This window comes from Pan troglodytes, chromosome 14, assembly GCF_028858775.2.
Source record: "Pan troglodytes isolate AG18354 chromosome 14, NHGRI_mPanTro3-v2.0_pri, whole genome shotgun sequence".
NCBI classification, from domain to species: Eukaryota; Metazoa; Chordata; class Mammalia; order Primates; family Hominidae; genus Pan; species Pan troglodytes.
In genome coordinates this window covers 32,326,288-32,346,328 of record NC_072412.2, presented here as the reverse complement: position 1 = coordinate 32,346,328, position 20,041 = coordinate 32,326,288, and the positions used below count along the sequence as shown (strand labels likewise).

Genomic DNA, 20,041 nt, shown 5'->3' with positions numbered 1-20,041 from the left:
TCTCCTTCTAATCACTAACAACTTTCATTTTCATTAAGCCCTGCTGTATAGATGATCTCCTTTCTTACTCCTCATACTACATGCTGCTGTGGTGAACATATGTATTTAGTGGCTGATTAAAGTATGAATAAATAAATGAAGAAATTATGTGAGGAATTGTTTGTCCTTTCTTCAGTTGCATTTTTATTTATAATTTATACCCTCCTTCTTTTAAAAAGATGTTTTAAAAGCTTTGCCATTTTCTCATCCACTTATTCCCATTTAGTTATGAATGAGGGCTAGAATTTGAGCAAAAGCTGTGGTTTGAGTTATAGCATCCCATATGTGACCTTGGGCACCTCATTGAACCTCCCTGATCCTAGCTTCTTCCTCCTTGAGATGGGAATGGTAATGCTTTTTTTTTTTGAGACAGAGTTTCGCTCTTTTTGCCCACACTGGAGTGCAGTGGTGCAATCTCGGCTCACTGCAACCTCTGCCTCCTGGGTTCAAGCAATCGTCCTGCCTCAGCCTCCCAAGTAGCTGGGATTACAGGCATGCACCACCACACCCAGCTAATTTTGTATTTTTAGTAGAGACGGCGTTTCTCCATTTTAGTCAGGTTGGTCTTGAACTCCCGACCTCAGGTGATCCGCCCACCTTGGCCTCCCAAATTGCTGAGATTACAGGCATGAGCCACTGCGTCCCACTGGGAATGGTAATACCTTTTTAAAAGCTCTTGTGAGGATTAAGTGAGCCATTGCACATAAAGCATTTAGCATCACACCTGACACCTGATATCAACAATAACAATGCAGATACCTTTAAGCAGAATATTTGAATGGCATATGCATATGAGAATTAGAAAAACAATTGAATGGCTTTCACGGGTCCTATAAACTTTCCTCGTACAACTTATATCAGGGCAAATACTCCTGAATATGCATTAAGAAACCTGCAACATTCTCACAAATTCCACAAATTCAACAAATTCCAGTAACAACTGTGGATGATTATGATTAATTAATTAAGGAATAAGAGAAGGAAAGTTGTCGATGTACTGTTTTAGCTTCTAAGTAGCATATTCCCTGTTTAGTAAGTACTGCAATTAAAGCCAATGTTTATCTCCAAACTACAAAATGCAAGAAGCTCTAGAAATGTTCTTTTGTTTTTTCAATAGTAACTATTTCATGAATTGCCAACAAGTTTTACCATGCCACTGTGTGCCTAACACCGGGTTAATTGCTGTGGGAACTGCCAAAAAACAGAGACTCCAGCTCACAGACTCCTGTAACCTGATTTCAGAGAATACCATCCAAGGCCATGTGCACCAAGGGCCAGATTGCCCGGCTGATTTGCAGGCTGGCTGCAGTCTGAGGCCATTTCTCCAGCCGTTTTAATAACTGTCTTACAATAACTGACTGCCTTGCAAAATGCAGTTTTATTTATCTCCCAATATCAGAATCCTGCCTGCCTTCTCATTTTTATTAGAATTGGATTACAAAACAGGGAGAAATCAACATGTTACCTTTAAGAATAAAATTGAAAATGAACAATCAGTTGAGGTTGATGTCCCGGACAAAGACATTGCTGAGGCTGTGGTCTTGGATGTTTAGCTAGCTGTGTCAGAGACCACAGCATGAAATTTATAAACCATTTGGATTAGAGCTCATCAACCATGCTTTCCTAGCAACCAAGTGCAAGGGCAATCTTAACTTTCCTACAATGTTCATGTGGATTTTTCTGGATTCAGTTAGCCTGGGTGTGGCTTTTGTCTATAATCACATAGCCAGGACATCGGTGTGTGGTTGACCTTCTCTGGAGTCCCATTACATCTTTCCAAAGAGACATTAATGTCACCGACTTCAACACAACATTTCATCTTAGAAATCACAGGATTGTAGAGCATTAAAAGCATTACAAGACTCTAAAAGAGCCCTCATTTTACTGGTGAGAAGATTAAAATCAGATAGGGTAAAGTTTTGTGCCCAAGGTCATACAAGTAGCTAGCCACGTTGTTAATTAACCTTTCAGTAACAATAATAGATGGGGTCTGTGACCAGCCAAGTATTAAATCGTTTTTTAAAAATTAAATTAAAAGCATTCAGAAGTTAGTTAACTTACCATCTAATAATCCACAGTGGGCCAATCATAAAAGCTTCCCAAAGAAAAATACACTTAAAAAGCTGAAAACCGCGTATATAGTTTTTGACATGACCTTACTTTAGTAATTGTTTATGTCGTAACTTATTAAAATAAACATACCTTGTAAATTGTTTACAAAATCCCAACATCTTTTTGGAAATGAGTATAACAAGGCATTGCAGTAATACTTGGTATTTTGTTTTTGTATTTTTGAAAGCTGATATTTTGGGTTTTTTTAGAATGCTGGTATTTTTAAGACTGTGTAATTTATATTCAGTACTTTAATAAACGGGTGTAGTGGCCGGGCACAGTGGCTCATGCCTGTAATCCCAGCACTTTGGGAGGCCAAGGCCGGTGGATCACAAGGTCAGGAGTTCGAGACTAGCCTGGCCAACATGGTAAAACTCCATCTCTGCTAAAATACAAAAATTAGCCAGGCGTGGTGGTATGTGCCTGTAATCCCAGCTACTCAGGAAGCTGAGGCAGGAGAATCGCTTGAACCCTGGAGGCAGAGGTTGCAGTGAGCCAAGATTGTGCCATTGCACTCCAGCCTAGGCAATAGAGTGAGACTTGGTCTCAAAAGAAAAGAAAAGAAAACGAAATGGGTGCAGTATTCCAACAGTATATCATTTATTTTTCATCTCTCATGTTGGTGGTGTTAAGAACCACATGCTTAAAAACCCTTGGGGTTTTGTTTTCATGCCTGGCTCAGGAAATCCTTAAAATATATTTTATTTTTTTTTTTTTTGAGACAGGGTCTTTCTCTGTGACCCTGGCTGGAGTACAGTGATAGGATCATAGCTTACTGCAGCCTCTACCTCCCGGGCTCAAACAATCCTCCCACTTCAGCCTCCCAAGTAACTGAAGCCACATCCGGGCTAAATTCTTTCCATTTTTTTTGTAGAGACAGAGTTTCATTGTGTTCCTGAACTCCTGGCCTTAAGTGACCCTTCCTCATTGGCCTTCCAAAGTGCTGGGATTACAGGCATGAGCCATCACACCCAGCCTATCCTTAAAATATTTTTAACTAAACCAGATTTAGGGTAAAATAAAGCCCAAATTGGTATTCACTAGCCATGATAGACCTTTAGCCAAATATTTAGTCATCAATTAATGTGAACTTCCTGGGTGATTATAGGGTATCTAGTATAATGAGAAGGTTGTTTTGTCCCAAAAGGGGATCAGGAAGCTAAATTTTAAAATAACATAAATCTAGAGTTAAGTTTGGGATCATCATTTTTACAATAGTATATAAAATGGCTTAGAGTGGGTTGCAGTTGAAAGTAAGATGCTGTTTCAGGTGGTACATTTCAATCAGTGGCTTCTGCTGAACTCTTGCTAGAAACTGGGATCACCCAGGCAAGGATGAACACAGGGAGGACACGGGGCAGAGGACCATTTTGTACATGAGAGAGTAACTGAGTCAAGCAGAAAACTGTACTTAGATGAAATTGAGAAAGGTGTTGAAGTTTCTGATTAGAGAAATAGCTGTGAACTGGGCCCTGTCCCACAGCAAGGGCACCCATATAGAACAGGAAGGGCACACAAACAGGTTCCTTCTTTGTGGGAGGGAGGTTCATACACAGCAGCAAGATGACCAGCTAGAAGTGTCCAGAAGTACTCCTGCTAGCCTATGAAAGTGACATCGGAAGGACTGAATTTGTTTAGGAACTTTGAAAGGACGACATACCACAGAGTCCCTTCCCTTTCCTCCTGCTTTTCCTCCTTCCTCCTTTCCTCCCTTCCTGCCCTTCTGCTTCTTTTCCTGACTTCCTTCCTGCCATTCCCACTTCCTCCTTTCCTTCTTTCTTATAACTGAAAGTTGGTTATATCTAGCCATTAAATACTAGTTTTAAAAGATACAGCCACTTTGGAGATTCTAACCAAATTATAAACATGCTTTCTATCACCTCTCAAAAAATATTAAAGTAATAAAAAAAGCTTTGTTTGTAGTTCTTCCTTATGGTTTTATATGAAGCATCGAGCTATTCATGATGCTACTTTTAAGCAATTAAAAGAAACAAAATAAAACATTTCTAAATGACAAAAGAAAAGCATAAATACAAGGTGTGAGAGTCATTGACTTATACCTGACAGATACTAAATGTCTGCTCTAATAAACAATAACAATTAGTTTAAAAGGGAAACACCAAATGTCACTTCACAGCTTAAGCCTAGAAAGCAAAGTTAGCCGGAAAATAATTACAAAAGTCTAAGGGATTTCATGGGTTTTGTTATTAAGGCAAAGTGTCTTTTCGTTTGTCATTTTCACCAACTAATCTGACAGATTCTTTATGAAGAAAGCACAGAGCCAGGAAATCGTATCCATCTGGTCAGTACCTGCTCAGAGGATCTGATATTAAAGTCTAGATCACTCCAAACTGCTTTTTCAATGCATTTCATTTTCTAGAAGTGACGAGCAGTGAAACAAACCTATTCAGTCAATTGAAATAGTTATTTCGGGGAGAAAATTGAATCCTTTTCAAAAGAAGCTGTTTCACTATCTTAGTGTGGTGAGTATTGAAAGTTGGATGGTTTCCATGAAAACAAAAATGGACATAAAAGACAAAAGAGTTTGTGAGTGATATTTACAGTGAAGTTGAGTATGTGTGCATGTGGGTGGGTGGGTGGGTGTGTGTGTAGCAGCAGATCATAACCAGAAATTTTTCTCAGAATTAACTCTCTGTGTCCATTTTAATTTTTGTTGTATGACTCATTCAATGTTCACTATTCCCATAAATATAGGCCATACACCTACTGTTTTCCAGGCATATGTGGCCACTGGGGGTTAAAGAAGGTTGAGGTTCCTGTCCCTAAAGTGTTTATCATGGTAACCAACTAAATGTTTGTTTCCTACTCACATTGAGGGCAGAAGATACTGCTTCACTTCCAGGCCTACTGAAGTTCCATCACCTCCACATGAAGCTTCTAGGTCACCTGGGCACTGGAACATCTGCTGTGGCTAAAGAAGGAGAGCCGGTGGCAGGTCACATGGCAGATTCACCCACCTGCCTTTGGCCAGTGCTCTTTCCCATGGCCCAGCAACCAGGAAGGCTAGAATCAGAGTCCACTCAAAGGTCTATCCCATAGTCAGCCGAGTTTTGCCACAACATTATTTAAAGATGCTTCATTTAGGTTGGGCGCAGTGGCTCATGTCTATAATCCCAGCACTTTGGGAGGGCCGAGGTGGGCAGATCACTTGAGGTCAGGAGTTTGAGACCAGGCTAGCCAACATAGCGAAACCCTGTCTCTACTAAAAAATACAAAAATTAGCCGGGTGTGGTGGCACACGCCTGTAATCCCAGCTACTTGAGAGGCTGAGGCACGAGAATCATTTGAACCTGGGAGGCGGAGGTTACAGTGAGCTGAGATCATGCCACTGCACTCCAGCCTGGGTGACAGATCAAGACCATCTCACAAACAAAATAAATAAATAAATTTTTTTCTTTTAAAAAAAAGATGCTTCATTTAATTTTTTTTTACCATAGTAAAAATATCCTTTTATTAAAAACTGATCTGGAAAGCTAAGACTCATGTACTACATTTAATGAATGAATGGTTAGTGACAAATAAAGATAGAAGTCTCAGTAAAATGCATGCCCTTCCAAGCCCTTTCTTCTGAACAGGTCTCAGGTTTGCCCAATCAGACTTTTCATAAATGTAAGATTGATGAATTTGCTTTTTATTTCTTTCACTCTCCACCCTTTCTGAAGTTGCAGATAAGCAGTAGAAAGTCCATGAGCAGATTCTGGAGGTAAATCAAGTATTAACTAATGCACAATTCAGATCATGACTGTGACAGCAATGATTATCTCAAAAAAATCAAAAGTGGGCAGTTCTCAGCAACTCCTTGTCTGACCCCGATAGAGCGGGACCCTTCCCCCTCTTTCCCTGCCTTCCCGGCAACCCTCTCCCTCTGTCATTCTCTTCACATCCCCCAGGTCAATGCTCTTAAACAGAAACGGAAGTTAAGCCACAAGGTTAGAGGACAGGAAGTGACTCAATGATTCCTTGGGGGTCAGGTGTCTGGGTAGTGAGAGAAAGAAGGGAGAGAAAATTCCAGATTAGAAAAGTAGCCCAGATGGGAGAGTGATCAGGGCAGGAATTTCAGAAACGACAATGACATCAGCATTAGTGGTACTCCTCCACTCTCCTACACAAGTACTTAAGAGCGTTGCTGTGAACTACTTCCCACCTATTTTCTTTGCAAGCCTAGGAATGCGGGGCTTTCTGGCAGATTTAATAGGTAGTTTGGTGGTGTCTGGATTGTGCTAATAGAAGTCATTATACCAAAGACAATTTTAAAAACCTAGAATTTAGTGAACTTAAGGGGTTTTTTTGTTTCATTTTGTTTTGCTATTTTGAGATTGTTAATCTCAAATACTCTAAATTTGCTGATTTCATTATTGTGTTAGGACATAAGTGAGATAATGAAGTGGATAATTAATGACATACTCTTTAGGATGTAAATAAAAGCCACACTCCACAGAGAAAAGAAGTACCGTAAAGCTTAAAAGAGGTCACGAACCTTAGTACCTGCATTATACAACGAGGATCGTTTTCGTACCGAGGAAAAGGAAGGAAGTCTCTTAGAATCATCATCTTTGCTGCTTTTAGTCAACTGTGGAATGTTTTAAAACTGTATTTATGGTCTTAAAGGGCATGTAAGAAAATATTTGGAAATTTCAAGCAAAAGATTAACCACTGGAATTATGATAGAAATCGCACTGTTTCTTTACGAGAGGAGAGTTCTGTTCGCTACTAAAAGACTCTGTTGAGAATGTGAATGAGTGGAACATACCCCACCTTACATTTTAGTCCTCTTTAGGGGTTTGATTCATTAGAAAGTGTGTGGTTCTTTCTATTCCAAACAGAATCCTTTTCTCTGGGACTTTATTTTAAGGCTGTGATGCAAATCTTTGGTGTTCCTTTTTAATGGGAATGAAAACAATGAGGAAAGGAAGTGTGGAGGCTTGGAATCTCAGCTGAGGCTTCGCAGGTCACTGGGGAGCAGTGAGGTTCCTCTCCACTGTTAGCAACCGGAAACATGAGAGAGGACTATCATCTGCTCCTTGCTCTGAATTTCTTTGAACCTCCATGCTGGAACCCTCCTCAGTTCTCCATGCAAACGTTAACCAAGCCCCTTTGTGGTGCTTGGTGCTGCGCTGGTGCAGAGAATGCAAAGACACTGTCTGTGGTGGGAAACAGAAAAGCAGAGTGAACCAGACATTCCAGCGCCGGGGTAAGTGCTGGATCAGAAGGGCATGTGGGTACAAAGGATAGACTTTTGTGAACTTGTTACTTAGCCTTGCATGGCCTCAGTGGCAGTGGTCAGGTGGTCTGGAAGGACATGGCGGAGAAGATAAAACTAGAGCTGGGAATCAGAGAGGCAAAGAGGAAAAGAATTGACTAGTCACATAAAGCAGAAGAAGAATGTCATTCTAGACAGTGGGAAAAATGCCTATAGGGAACAGAGGATGGGAGTTGGACGGTCGATTTTAGGAAACTTTGAGTTGTTTAGCACCAGTGCCAACTATCAGGGATGTGGGCAGTTGAGACACAGAAGAATATCAGGGACCCAGGCTGAGCTTAAGAATTTCATAGTGTCCTCGGAAATTTGGATTTTTCTTTGGAGAGATTTGAGAACCATGGAGAATTCTAAGCGGAGACAGTGATCAGACTTGGGTTTTGTCTCTGAAGTTATCTTTGCATGATGTTGGTAGCACTCCTAAAAAAATGCATAAATTGCCTTCAAAACATAAGATGTCCTGCTATTTTATGGAAATATATACAAGAAAGTCTTTATTTTCCAGCACTTCATGTTGCTGAGCAGAGATTCTTCCTTCATCCCGTGATCTTAAGCTTAGCCAACATCAGCCACTGATGGCCTGTGTGCGTGTGTCTCAGTTCTTTAAGGGCAGATACCTGGGTCCATCATAAACGTCTAGAGTGGAGTCAGAATTTACCTGAACCCCACATTTTCTGGCATACGTGGAGGCTGCTGTTGAAAATAAATAGATCATCTCTCTGAAAATGAGATTTATCTTTTAAATTTACACCTGAGCCTCTTCAGCAAGGCAGCATGGCCAAGAGTGTTTAGAAGCTACAGGACAGTGCATTTTCTTGGAGCATAGATTTTCCTCAAATTTGAAGGAAAGCTTTGTTGCATTAAAAGAAGTATGGGCATGTTATATTCCAACTACACATAGGAGGAAATAAATAAATCCATTGGAAGTATCTGTTTATTTTCTTCTCCCATTTGGGTACATCAGTGGAAATTGTGAAAAGTATTCATTTCGGTTAATAATAATAGCTCCAATTTTTAAGTGCCTGCTCTGTGTCAAATTACATAATTCATTTTGTTTAACAAATGTGAACATAACGTCAAGTTCAAATCCCTGTGACAGAGACCAGGATTGCAGCAGTAAACTAAATGCTCTTCCTTGTTCTGGAGTTTCTCACATCCTTACAATGACTCTGAAGAGTATATATAATGTTGTGCACATTTTGCAGTGAGGAAACTGAGGCTTTGAGATGTAATGAGACTTGCTCAGGGACCCATAGAGTAAACCCACACTCAGCCAGCTCCCCATGGCCACCTTCCTCTCTGAAAGATTTTTTTAAAATTCCAACTTACTGTCTCTTTCCCCTTATCTGTTCTCACCTTTATTTTATCCACTAGAGACATCCATTTCAGAATCCACTTTTCTTTCTCTGAAAATCAACAATGGCCATCAACCATCAGCAGCAGCAGCAGCAGCCGTGCCCATATACAAGCTTGTCTGTATCTTCATTCTTAACAACAGCCATGGCAACCCCAACCACCACAGAGCTGTCCCTACTGTTTTCAAATTCACTGAGCTCACACTGTAATTCTAAAAGAGATAGAAGTCACAGTTACATCTAACAGGACAAGTAAGAATTCAAGATGGCCAGAGATCATAGAGTGGAGGTGGCTATAATTATCAGAAGGGTTCAGGAAAGGTTTGTTGGAGGAGGTGTCCAACAAGCTACACCTTCAGGAAGGAGAAGTTTAAAGTAGAGAGAAAGGCTTTATAGGCAGGCCCGACTAGTTCAGTGCCCCAAAAAACTCATCCCATTACATCATATATTTTTCCTCTGCTCCTGAGAACCAGCGTAGTCATAGCTGAATGTGGTCACATTTCAAGGGAAGGGAGGCATTACTGAACTGCAATTAAAAGCATCCCCACATCCCCAATTCCCCAGGAATGCCTTCTTGGACTGGCTGGATGATTCCCTTGGAGGTGTGAACGGGGCAGCCTGGGGGCATTGGGTTTCCTCCAGGGCATATTCAGGGAGATTTTGGATGGTCCTGACTAGACCAGGCCTCATTCCTGCTCATAAGGTGACCTAATCCTTTGTTCATCACCGGAACTGCCCTCCTTCTCCCAAGTTCCTCCAGATTGGAGATGACTCCCCTCACCAAATCTGACTTCCCAGCACTATTCCAAACCCACATTTGGAAGACCTCTAAGCTTCATGAGATTTCTTGTTATTGATTAAGGCTGGGGCCTGGCACTCAGCCCAACCACAGCCCCAGCAACAGCAGCATCAGACTTCTCAAACAGAGTGGAACAGAAAGCTATGAAAGCCTGGCATGTGCCCTTCAGCCTCTTTACATAGACCAGGAGAGAAAAAAGAGAGCAGGAGAGCTTTTTCAGGGGGCAGAAGTTTCCTTTGCCAAAGATCTTTGACCAGCAGCAACGTGCAAGTCCTTTGCAGGGAATAAATCAATGGGCTGCAGTTCACTCTGGCTTGAGATTTATGCAGAGCAAGAAAGTCAGTCTCAGCTCCTCCTTAATTCAGCATGTCTTGAGCACATGCTGAGCTCCGAGCACTCTGCTAGGCACTAGTGGTACAAAGAGTAAATAAGGCAACCTCTGCCCTTGAAGAGCTGTGGTCTAATGGGGGAGAGAGATGTGTAACAAGAACATTTCAGTATAATCTAAGGACCATAATGAATGTGTAAAAGTCCAGAGAAGAGCCGAGCTAACCTGGGATACAGATGATGTCTTTGCTAAATCTTGATAGAGATAAATGTGAGCAAGTCAGGAGGTAAATAGGGAGAGGAATGTGACAAATGGAGAGGAAACAGTGTAAGCACAGGCGTGGGATATGCAACAGCAGCCTGGGACTGGGGATCTCCGGGCAGCTTCACGTGACTGCACATGAGCCCCAGAAGCACACAGAGGCCAGGCAGGAAGGCACTGTGGGCCGTGGTGATGGGCTGGTACTTTATTCTGCAGGTGACAGGGAGACGTGAAGGAGTTTGAAAGAGAATGAACATAGTTTCACATTAGAGATTCAAGGAAGGCAAGAACTGAAGCAAGGGGAGCTATTGGGTTCTGTTGCAGAAGTCCTGGTTTAGACAAAATGAGGGTCTGAACCAAGCTCGTCCAGCCCACGGCCCCAGGCCGCATGCAGCCCAGGATGGCTTTGAATGTGGCCCAACACAAATTTGTAAATTTTCTTAAAACATTTTGAGATTTTTTTTGTAATTTTTTTTTTTTTTAGCTCATCAGCTATGGTTAGTGTTAGCGTATTTTATGTGTGGCCCAAGACAATTCTTCTTATTCCAATGTGGTCCAGGGAAGCCAAAAGATTGGACACTTCTGTTAAACCAAGTCCAGGAGACAGAGGTGGGGAGGAGGGTAGGAGTTTAAGAAATATACTTGAGTCAAATTCAGCAGGTCCTGGGGTTGTGTAGTGAGAATATGGGGACTGGAAGAGACAGAATGAATCTAAGAAGACCCTCAAGTGTCAGACTCATAGAACTGTGTTCCATTTTTACATTAATATATTTTACCAGATGCATCTCATACAACTGAGTGTTATCTAGACAGTGTTTTAAACGGGTGATGAAGTCAGTGGATATGACTATTAATTCTGAATAGGAAGGCATAGAACAGAAAAATGTCAGATCTCCTTTCATACATAAAGTGCAACTATTGTTTTATGAAACTTCGTTACAGTCTATGTGTGTATGATGTGTGTACATGTGTGGGTATGTGCATGTTCACAACTACATGGAGTTTATTTCTGACTAAAGATTGTGATCAAAATATTTGAAAGTCCTGGGATATTCTTTTTCTATGGTTATGATTGGTTATTCTCAGGTATGACTGACTATGCCTCAGTCAGGTTAAGATGATCTTAAAAAGCGAGACCGATTCTTTTGTGGGAAAACAGGGAAATCTTTTCTCACTACTCTTCTTCCAAGACTAAATCTCTCATTACTGTGTGCACTTGGAACTCCTAAAGATTCCATCCAGAGAGAAAGGGAAAGATTGCAGCCAGCAGAAGCAACAATCCTAGTCAGTGCCAGGACAATGTCAAATGCCCCACCCTTCAGAAAACAGTAGCAATATCGAGATACACAGACATTGCTGCCCACGAATAGCCATGTCCCTCAGAGGCAGAATCAGAACTAGAAGAATAATGTTACCTTATTTTCATATGGAGCTTACAGTTTGCAAAGGACTTTCGTAATACATTTTCCCGTATGTACAACAGCCTTGTGAGTTTGGAAGAACCTGAATATCTGAGAGATGTTTTGGGTGTTTATTGGCCTTAAGATCTATAAATATTTTCCTCTTATAGTCATTCACCCATTCAGTCAACATACTAAATGATAGCCATTTACAAGACTCTAGGCTAAGAACATGAGATGTAAAGATGCAATCTGGTTTCCAATCTGGTAATGTGTACCTGCAATGTCAAAATTTAAGAGGATACAAAATCCACATATTTATTTAAGGATGTTTGCAGTTTTACCTAAGACATATTTACAGAATCCATGTGCATGAATATATGTGTGTGTGTGTGTGTGTGTGTGTGTGTGTGTGTGTGTGTGTGTGTGTGAAAGACAGAGATAGAATATCTATGTCTCCAAATTCCAAAGTCAAAAATTGATAGCCCACGGGAAACAGAGCAGGACAAAGCTGATACGCTTTAGGCCTCCAAGGGGCATGGTGTTATCTTCTTCTTGGGCTAAAGGAGAGCACCTTAGAGGTAGAATAAACACACACATTTGATGAAAGCTGTGTAACCTCAGGAAAAACAAAAAACACACAACAATGTTTGCATACAAAGGGTTTCCCAGGCCTCTCAATTATATCTAAAAACCCCAGGTAAAGAGCTCTCAGTTTATGCATTAAATTGAGCACGATAGACTTCATCTCAATTTTTAAAAAAGTTATGTGTCGATATTTACTTGTTCCTTATTTTAGAGAAGCAAAAGTTTCAAGGACGGATTTCTAAATTTTCCATTTGGCACTAGGTATAATTCAAGCAGTCATGGAACATTCATTGTAATCATTATATGCATAAGAGCAACACTTCCTTTGTTTTTAAATGTAAATGTATTTAAGTATTTGAAAGGTATTTGAATTACTTTCCCCGTCACCTCCTCACAAAGCAGATCCCTGAATATACACCTAGCATGTTTCTCATAGTGAGAATGACCTTAGGAAGCCGACCTGGGAGATTCATGACCTCTTGAGATAAATGACCTTGGACTCCACATTAACCCACAACTTCTCCCAGTCATTAGTCCACAGGAAGCCCATATCCCTTGCTCACAATTTACTTACTTGTTGAGATTTTTTCTCATAAAATGGAAAAATAATCTTCTGAAGGCATTTCCCTTAATGAAGCCCACATGTCTGATACAGATTTCTTTCCCAAGGTCCTGGAGTGTTTGGTTATGTTTTAACACATCTTTGCCCTTGAGATCCCCACATATCAGGCATGTGATTGCTAATATTTTACTTATTAACTGGTAAGCACATTGTAAACCATAATCACAATACTGTCTTCCCCAGCCTGGTGTTTATATCCTAAAAGTAACAGCCTCTTAGGAGAAGGCTCTTACTGCCATTATCCTAAGGTGTTATATTTCTGAATGTGTCCAAATGTCACATATCCAAAGTGTCACATCTCATTTATGACTCTCATTATATCTTGTTAAAGAGCACTGCATTGTGTGAAGCATGGCTTCCTGAGATACAGCTTCATTTACCAGAAAGAGTATCATGAAACATTCTGTGGACTGCAAAAAATGAATTGCATGTTAGATACTTGTCGTGTAAGAATCTCCAGGCAGGTTGATGGGTGCCATGTGACCCCAAGGACCTCCTGCAGGCACAGAGGGAGGAGCATGAGATTCTACTTCCAAGAAGGCAGTGAGTTCACACGAATCTCAGCTCCTAATTCATCTGCGGGGAGAAGTTGGGTTGTTTATGGCAGAACCATGTGGCTAAACTTCTTCTGCCCTCTTCTGAATCTCACCTCAACTGCAAGGCTTTTCCTGGTCATCTTATCCAAAATGCCCCCTCCTGCTCTGAGACCCGGAGGATAATGTCCTGTTCTGCAGTGCTTTTGCTTTCTTTGGTTGTGGTAGTGCCTGGATGGGTCTTTGTCTATCCCTGCTTGGTTTAGAGACCTACAGGGTAGGACCCACTGCCCACAGCCTTGCATTCACCTTCAGCACCTACCAGCAGGCTTTCACAACAGGGGCACCCAGCAGGTGTCTGTTGAATAAATAAGTAAAGACAAATGCCTTCCACTTCTGAATGCCAAATGAAGAGAGCTGAGAGAAGAGAAGCAGAGACCACCCATCAGAACCACTATTTTCTAATATGGGAAAGTAACATAAGCACCTCTGCCCTAGTAATAGTAGCAAACACTGTGCTCCAGGTACTTTACAGAAATGCAATCATTTAATCTTTACGGCAACCCTCTGAGGTAGGTACTCTTGTTTATTCCCATTCTATAGATGAAGAAACTGAGGTATGCTAGAATTAACCTACCCAGGGTCACACAGGTAATGAGAGGTGTATCCAGAATTTTGGACTCACTTCTAACTGCTTGATGCCGTATTTACCCCTCTTGTGCCCATTTGGTTCAATTATGCCCTCAAATAAAGGAGTATTTTCTAAAAACATTGACAGGTTCTTTTTAAAAAGTTAATCTGTAAAACTAAGTATATGTATTCAATAAGAGTAGAAACTTAAGCTTTATTCCAGGAACAGATATGCCATTGGTTAAGAACAAAATGAAATTAGAATGTATCTTCATTGTAAACTCTCTTTAAAGCGATAACATGAACCCTGTACAAAAGTAGTCTTGTCTTAAAGAGTTGCTCTTTTGGTAAATTTGCTAGTTTTACAAATTTGGGTCATGTTTTGCTTTTGATTATTTGAAGAATTTTGGGAGTCACATAGACTCCAGATATTCATTTAGTCATTAAAACAAGATGTGGAGATTTTCTTTATTTGGTCTAGTTTGTTTTGTTTTTTGAGTACAACCTTGAAACTTCAGCAACCAGGAAATACCAAGTTATTACATAAAGTAAAATATATCTTTGAAATTGTCTAAATACATATGCAGAAGGTCAAAGACAAGTGAAACAGCTGTTACATAAAATCTCCACTTTCCAGATACCTAAGACATTCAAGAAGGAAGAGGTGGGAATACGGTCCAGGACCTTAGTTTTGAATTTCCTGGCTCCTGTTAGTTTAAGATATCCCTGTAGCATCATTTAAACACAGTTCTGGTACATGAATAAACTTCCATTTGGAATTTCCTTTTTGAAGTCTGCTGAGAATATAAATCAAAACCATATGAGATGTGTCTTAATCCAGAATGTGAAATAACGTTGAGAAATGTCAACCCAGAAGTAGTCCCTGAAATACGTTCACCGGGATGCACGTTCTGGTGAAATTCTTTATTTAGAATGAAAGCCTCCAGAGAACTGGATTTATTATTTTTAACCCGTGATTATGGCAGCCTGAATTGATGAAAGAAGATACTTTTTAAAGTAATGTCAGTAGAAATGTTATTCAAGCCACCTAGAATGTTTGAGAAGGACATCTGTTGACATAAAAAGATGTTCAAAATGCATTGTCGAGTGCAAAAGCAGATTCCAATTTTATTTAAAGATTATGTAAAATAGATAGTATACTTAGCCTAGATACATGAACACATCTTCATAATAAAAGAACAAGAGATGTTATGCCAACAAAATATTGATCAATCTCTAGGTGGTAGAATTATGGCAATATCTTCCTTCCTTCCTTCCTTCCTTCCTTTCCTTCCTTCCTTCCTTTTTTCCTTCCTTCCTCCCTCCCTTTCTCCCTCCTTCCTCCCTTCCTCCATTACTTTCGTTTTCTTTTTGCTTATATTTTTGCTTAGTAACAGAAAATTGAAATCATTTATTTGATTTTCAAATAATAAGCATAGTGCCTTCATTTGACAGCCTTCTTGCTTATCACATGGCTTGACATGAATGCTGCTAAAATCCAGTGATATCCCTAGCTCAGCTGGTCCTTGAGTTGACTTTGACAGATTTGCCAGCCTTGCAGTATGCCAGAATTGTGTAACTAGCATCACCAAAATCTTACAATAGAGCCCATTTGCTGGTACTTTAGTCATGAAAGGATTGGTTGCATTTTTAAATGGCTGATTTGGTTTGTGTTTTTTCCTTCTATTAGTACATTAGCCTTGATTTGACTGTGTGTGTGTAAGTTTTTCAAATCTTAGGTTTAGATTTTGCTACTCTTACAATCAGATTTCATTTAGGAATTTTAAGCCACTTTTATCTCTTATTCAAATCTGTTCTTACAGAAAATGATCTTTTTATACCTGAATTCCGTGAGTATTTGGCAGGCAGATTAGCCAAGACCGTCATACTGACTTTATTAGTAAAAGTTGTCATATTCCTCAAAGCTAGCCAGGGAATTAAATTCTATTCATATTAGACAAGGTAGCCACCTGGACCTCCGTTTAGAAATAGATGTATCTTTACAGAGCACGTACTTCTGCTCTTTCCTACTTTGTTTTTAAACATCAAATGTGAAGATCCTCAATTAAGATTTTGTGACGATAATTATAAAGGCCCAAAGTGTTCTTTAAAATTTGAAGTTATCTGCTATACAATTTTAAATATTCCAGAATTTGTAAACTTCTATTATATTAAACTTTTAAAACATTTTTATAGTTGATGTAACTTTTTTAACCTTTTGGATTACATTTGTGGCATGTTTATGGGATGCCTCAATTAACTTTAATCTGAGTATGCCGTGTGTTTAGATCGTAGCATGATACAAGTCATTGATGCATCACTGTGCCTGATGACAAAAGGGAGTTGCAGCCTAGGAATTAAGTTTCTTAAGTCTTCAGTGGAGAACTTCATCTCTTCCATCCCAAATCAAGTAAAGCTATTTCAAATACCTGAACTCATTTTAAATTTCCTTCTATAAGGAATATATACTGTCAATATCTATTAACAAACTGCAAATAAAAATCCCTTAGAGAGCAGACTTTTAAGCTCAGCAGTATCTTTGACCTTGAAGAGCACAGGGAAAAATGAATCAATTGATAGCTGTAAACCTAGTAACAATTTCATTTCTTGAATGTAATCTTTATTCCTGGAATGAGTGATGCATGTTTAGAAAATCATTCACACCGCCAATGCCGTTGCCTACGTTCAGCAGACAAGTAGAAAGGGTTCCAGAAAACTGGCAAAGACACGTTGAAAAATCCTAGTAAATATTTTATTTACACTGTGAGCCAGTGCCAAGGAATTTTTTAAGAAAATACATACAATATCAAGTTTTCATGTATACTCAGATAATAGGATTATACTTGAGCTGTGGAAATCTTTTCCTGGAATTAAATTAAGCAAGAACTAGTTTTGATTGATCCAGATATGACAGTTGCTGAGAAGTTACATGCAGAAAGCCTTGCAGAGGGAGTCAGAAGCTTCAGCCAAGCTGTATCTATCTTGCCATGTCAACCCCAAAAGGAGCAAAGGAATTGAAAAGGGCCTGCAGAAGTATTGGAGTGACTTTATCCTAACAGAATCTGTGCTCCTTCTTTCGCCTACATGGCAAGGTTTTCCCCTGCTATCATGAAATCTTGTTGGGTAATTGGAGTACCAAGAGCTAAAAAAAGAGTTGAGCAAATCAAACAGCAGATAACCTCTTACAAGCATAGACATTCAGAAATGTCTGAAAAGATACAGGAGGAGTTTGCATCCCTAAAAACACGCATTTTTTTTTTAGCATTTAAAAAAGAAAAATCTTAAAGCAATGTAGGATGGAAGAGTACCTGTCAAAAGCTAAGAAATCTGACTTCCTAGTGGTGGTGGGATTTGTCCAAAGCAGTTGCTCTTCCCCAGGCAAGAAATCATCAGCATGACACAGAGTGAGTACCCATAGGCCCTTCTGATACTGGTCATTTGGCCAATTTTGTGGAAGTTGGAGCTCGGCTCTGAGAGCCAATATCAAGACAGCAACCTGGACTCTTGTTCACCACCTTTCCTACAGAAGCTGGAGAAACTGAATTAGAGAGGGAGAGACAACCTGCAGAATCTCATGCACTTGTCCCAAGAAGGGTTACTGAAGACTCTACTGGCTTGGTGGGTCAACATGGAGGTGTTTTGGCCAATGCTTGCAAATTATGACGCTCTATCTAATTGTCTGGTCAACTCGGTGTTCCCTGCCTTGCATTTCAGTTGCTTGACTGACTCCATCTTGAAGAATCTCTTGGGATTTAGTGGTAGGCAGTGGCTCCACAACTTCAAAAAGCTGGGGACGTATGCATGCAGCCTCCCTGAGAAATACCACAAGCGCCTGATTGGAACAATCTGTATCAAATGAAAGAGGAGAATAAAGAACTACTCTGCTTCATGGAAAACTTGAGTCAAAACAATCTGGTCAGAAACTATTTGGCTGGGAGAGCATCTATTTTCTGCTTTCTTTTTCTCTCAGATTGACTGGGGTTTGGGGATTGTAAACATTTTTTTCTTTTTAAATACTATTGGGAATACAGGCATGGAAAATATATTTCTGATGAGTTTCCTCATTCACTTGCAACGGAGCTTTTGATTTTCTGTGGTGCAAATGTGTATATGAGCACACATTCACACACATGGATGCATGTGAGGATAGTTTACAACATTTTTTGGAATTCATATAGATCATGCACTCTAGGCAGAGAAGCAGAATTCGGAGCAGAAATGATTACTGAGACTGTGTTCATCTCTACACCACACTAACAGACATGCAACAACAGTTTCAGCTTGAGATAAAGGTCCATAGTGCCTTCCGTATGCCTCATCTATAGAGTGAATAGCTGGCAGCTGTGTTACATTAGCTTACGCTAGATTATGCCACTTGAACAAATTGCCCCTCAAGTTGTAGTGGCATAAAACAAGTGTATTTATTGCTTATATTACATGTCAGCAGCTGGTCTGCTGTGTCTCTGTCCCCAGTGTCATCATTCCGATACCTAGGCTGAAGGAATATCTCTTAGCCTCATGGTAAAGGGAAAAGAGCAGGAAAGGTGGTTGGGTTAGGGGATGGCTCTTGAGATGTTTTTCTGAAATTAGCACAGGTCACGTCTGTTCACATTTAATTGGCCAAAGTGGGTCATATGGCCGAGCATGACATTAGTGAGGTGGGAAGGGTATGCCTCCTAGTTGCAGGAGCACTGCACATGGCAGCTGGAAAGGGCAGGGCGTCACTGTGGGCATACAAAGAAAAAAAATGCATAAGTGTGTGTGACTATATAGTATATATATATGTTAATTATATATTTAAGGCTAATTAAAAATTAACAGTAAATATGTATCATGTATTTGTTTTACGTATATGTCATATGTCGTAATATCTATGGTTTCCCCAACCAGGCTGAAAAAGACTGATTAAAAATAACCCTTGAGTGACGAGGAATAAGCCTGCTTAGGTTTATTCTCTACTTAGGTAGAGAATTTGCTCGATCTTCTTTTACTCTAATAGGAATTAAGTGACTAGATTTGCTATGAATCCAGCTTCCAGAAGATATTTCAAGGCCTAGGAAACAAGGCTTATGTGTAGAATTGGTGAAGGAATTTTATGTCTCAACACATCTCTCATTCTTGTGTTTGGGAAAGAAGTCCATATAAACAGAGCTGAGAGTCTCTGTCTTGACTGAGTACAGGTAGGCGTGATCACTCTATACCGGTCTTCCAGGTTTCCTCTTCCTATTGTTGTATACTTGCTGACAGTCAGATATTTTATTGCACATCAAGGAAAAGATTGCCTCAAATTATGGATAGATAAAGTGGGTGTTTATAAGTTGATCCACTATTTTGAATACTCAGTGATTAATAATCTCAAATTCATTCCAAATAACCTGTATTTTAGTTCCTCTTAGTAACTTAGAAAATCATGGAAAGAAAATGTTATGAATATTAGGAAAAAATTATATTTGGTATACAATTAAGGTCTTTTACATATCAAAATAACTTAACTATAATTTTAAAAGTGCAAAAAGATATATCCTGATGCCATACCATGGGATGTAAATCAAAGTCTGTTACTACTAAAAATCTGACATTCCTTCCTGTATCTGTGACTAAGGTTATAAAGCCCTCCTGGCAGGATTATGGTGGTAGCATATGGTTCTATGTAATATTAATGATTGCATCATTGGTATCCATATATAGATGGGATGGATACCCTGGCATTGATTTTAACAAAACTGGCTTAATGTATGGCCAAAGAAATACACCTTCAATAAATAGGGACTTCACTAGAGAAATTCTGTCTGAAGACAAAGGAGTCATTCTCCTGAAGTAGTAAAGTTACTAATGAAGCTACCTTAGCCGTATAAATTATCCTAAGCCAGCAACCACAAGCCCGTTGAAATGTTAACACCTTTGATATACTTTAATAGTGATAATTGCATCCACTGCAGGCATCTTGTGGTGGCTGAGTCATCCTGCTACGCTGGTACCCGTAGTCTTTTAGAAACAGGGTGCCCACCAAATAGGCCAGTTTAAAGGAAAAGACAAAACACTCTACTCAAGCCTACTTTTTCTTAAATCCCATGATGATCACACTCTTTCTTTTCC

General features: G+C 39.8%; 1 protein-coding gene across 10 annotated transcripts in view; it reads left to right on the top strand.

Annotated features, from left to right (window-relative positions):
* Window positions 1-20,041, top strand: part of STARD13 (StAR related lipid transfer domain containing 13) — a 575,282-nt gene that overhangs the window by 482,001 nt on the left and 73,240 nt on the right. Inside the window, exon 1 of one of the 10 annotated variants that reach the window (XM_003314112.6) lies at window positions 5,039-7,363. The exons of the other annotated variants lie outside the window; for them this stretch is intronic. Within the exon in view, the coding sequence (XP_003314160.4) occupies window positions 7,219-7,363 (145 nt within the window). The 5' untranslated portion in view covers window positions 5,039-7,218. Of the gene's footprint in view, window positions 1-5,038; window positions 7,364-20,041 lie in introns of those variants that run through there. 10 annotated transcript variants of the gene reach the window in all.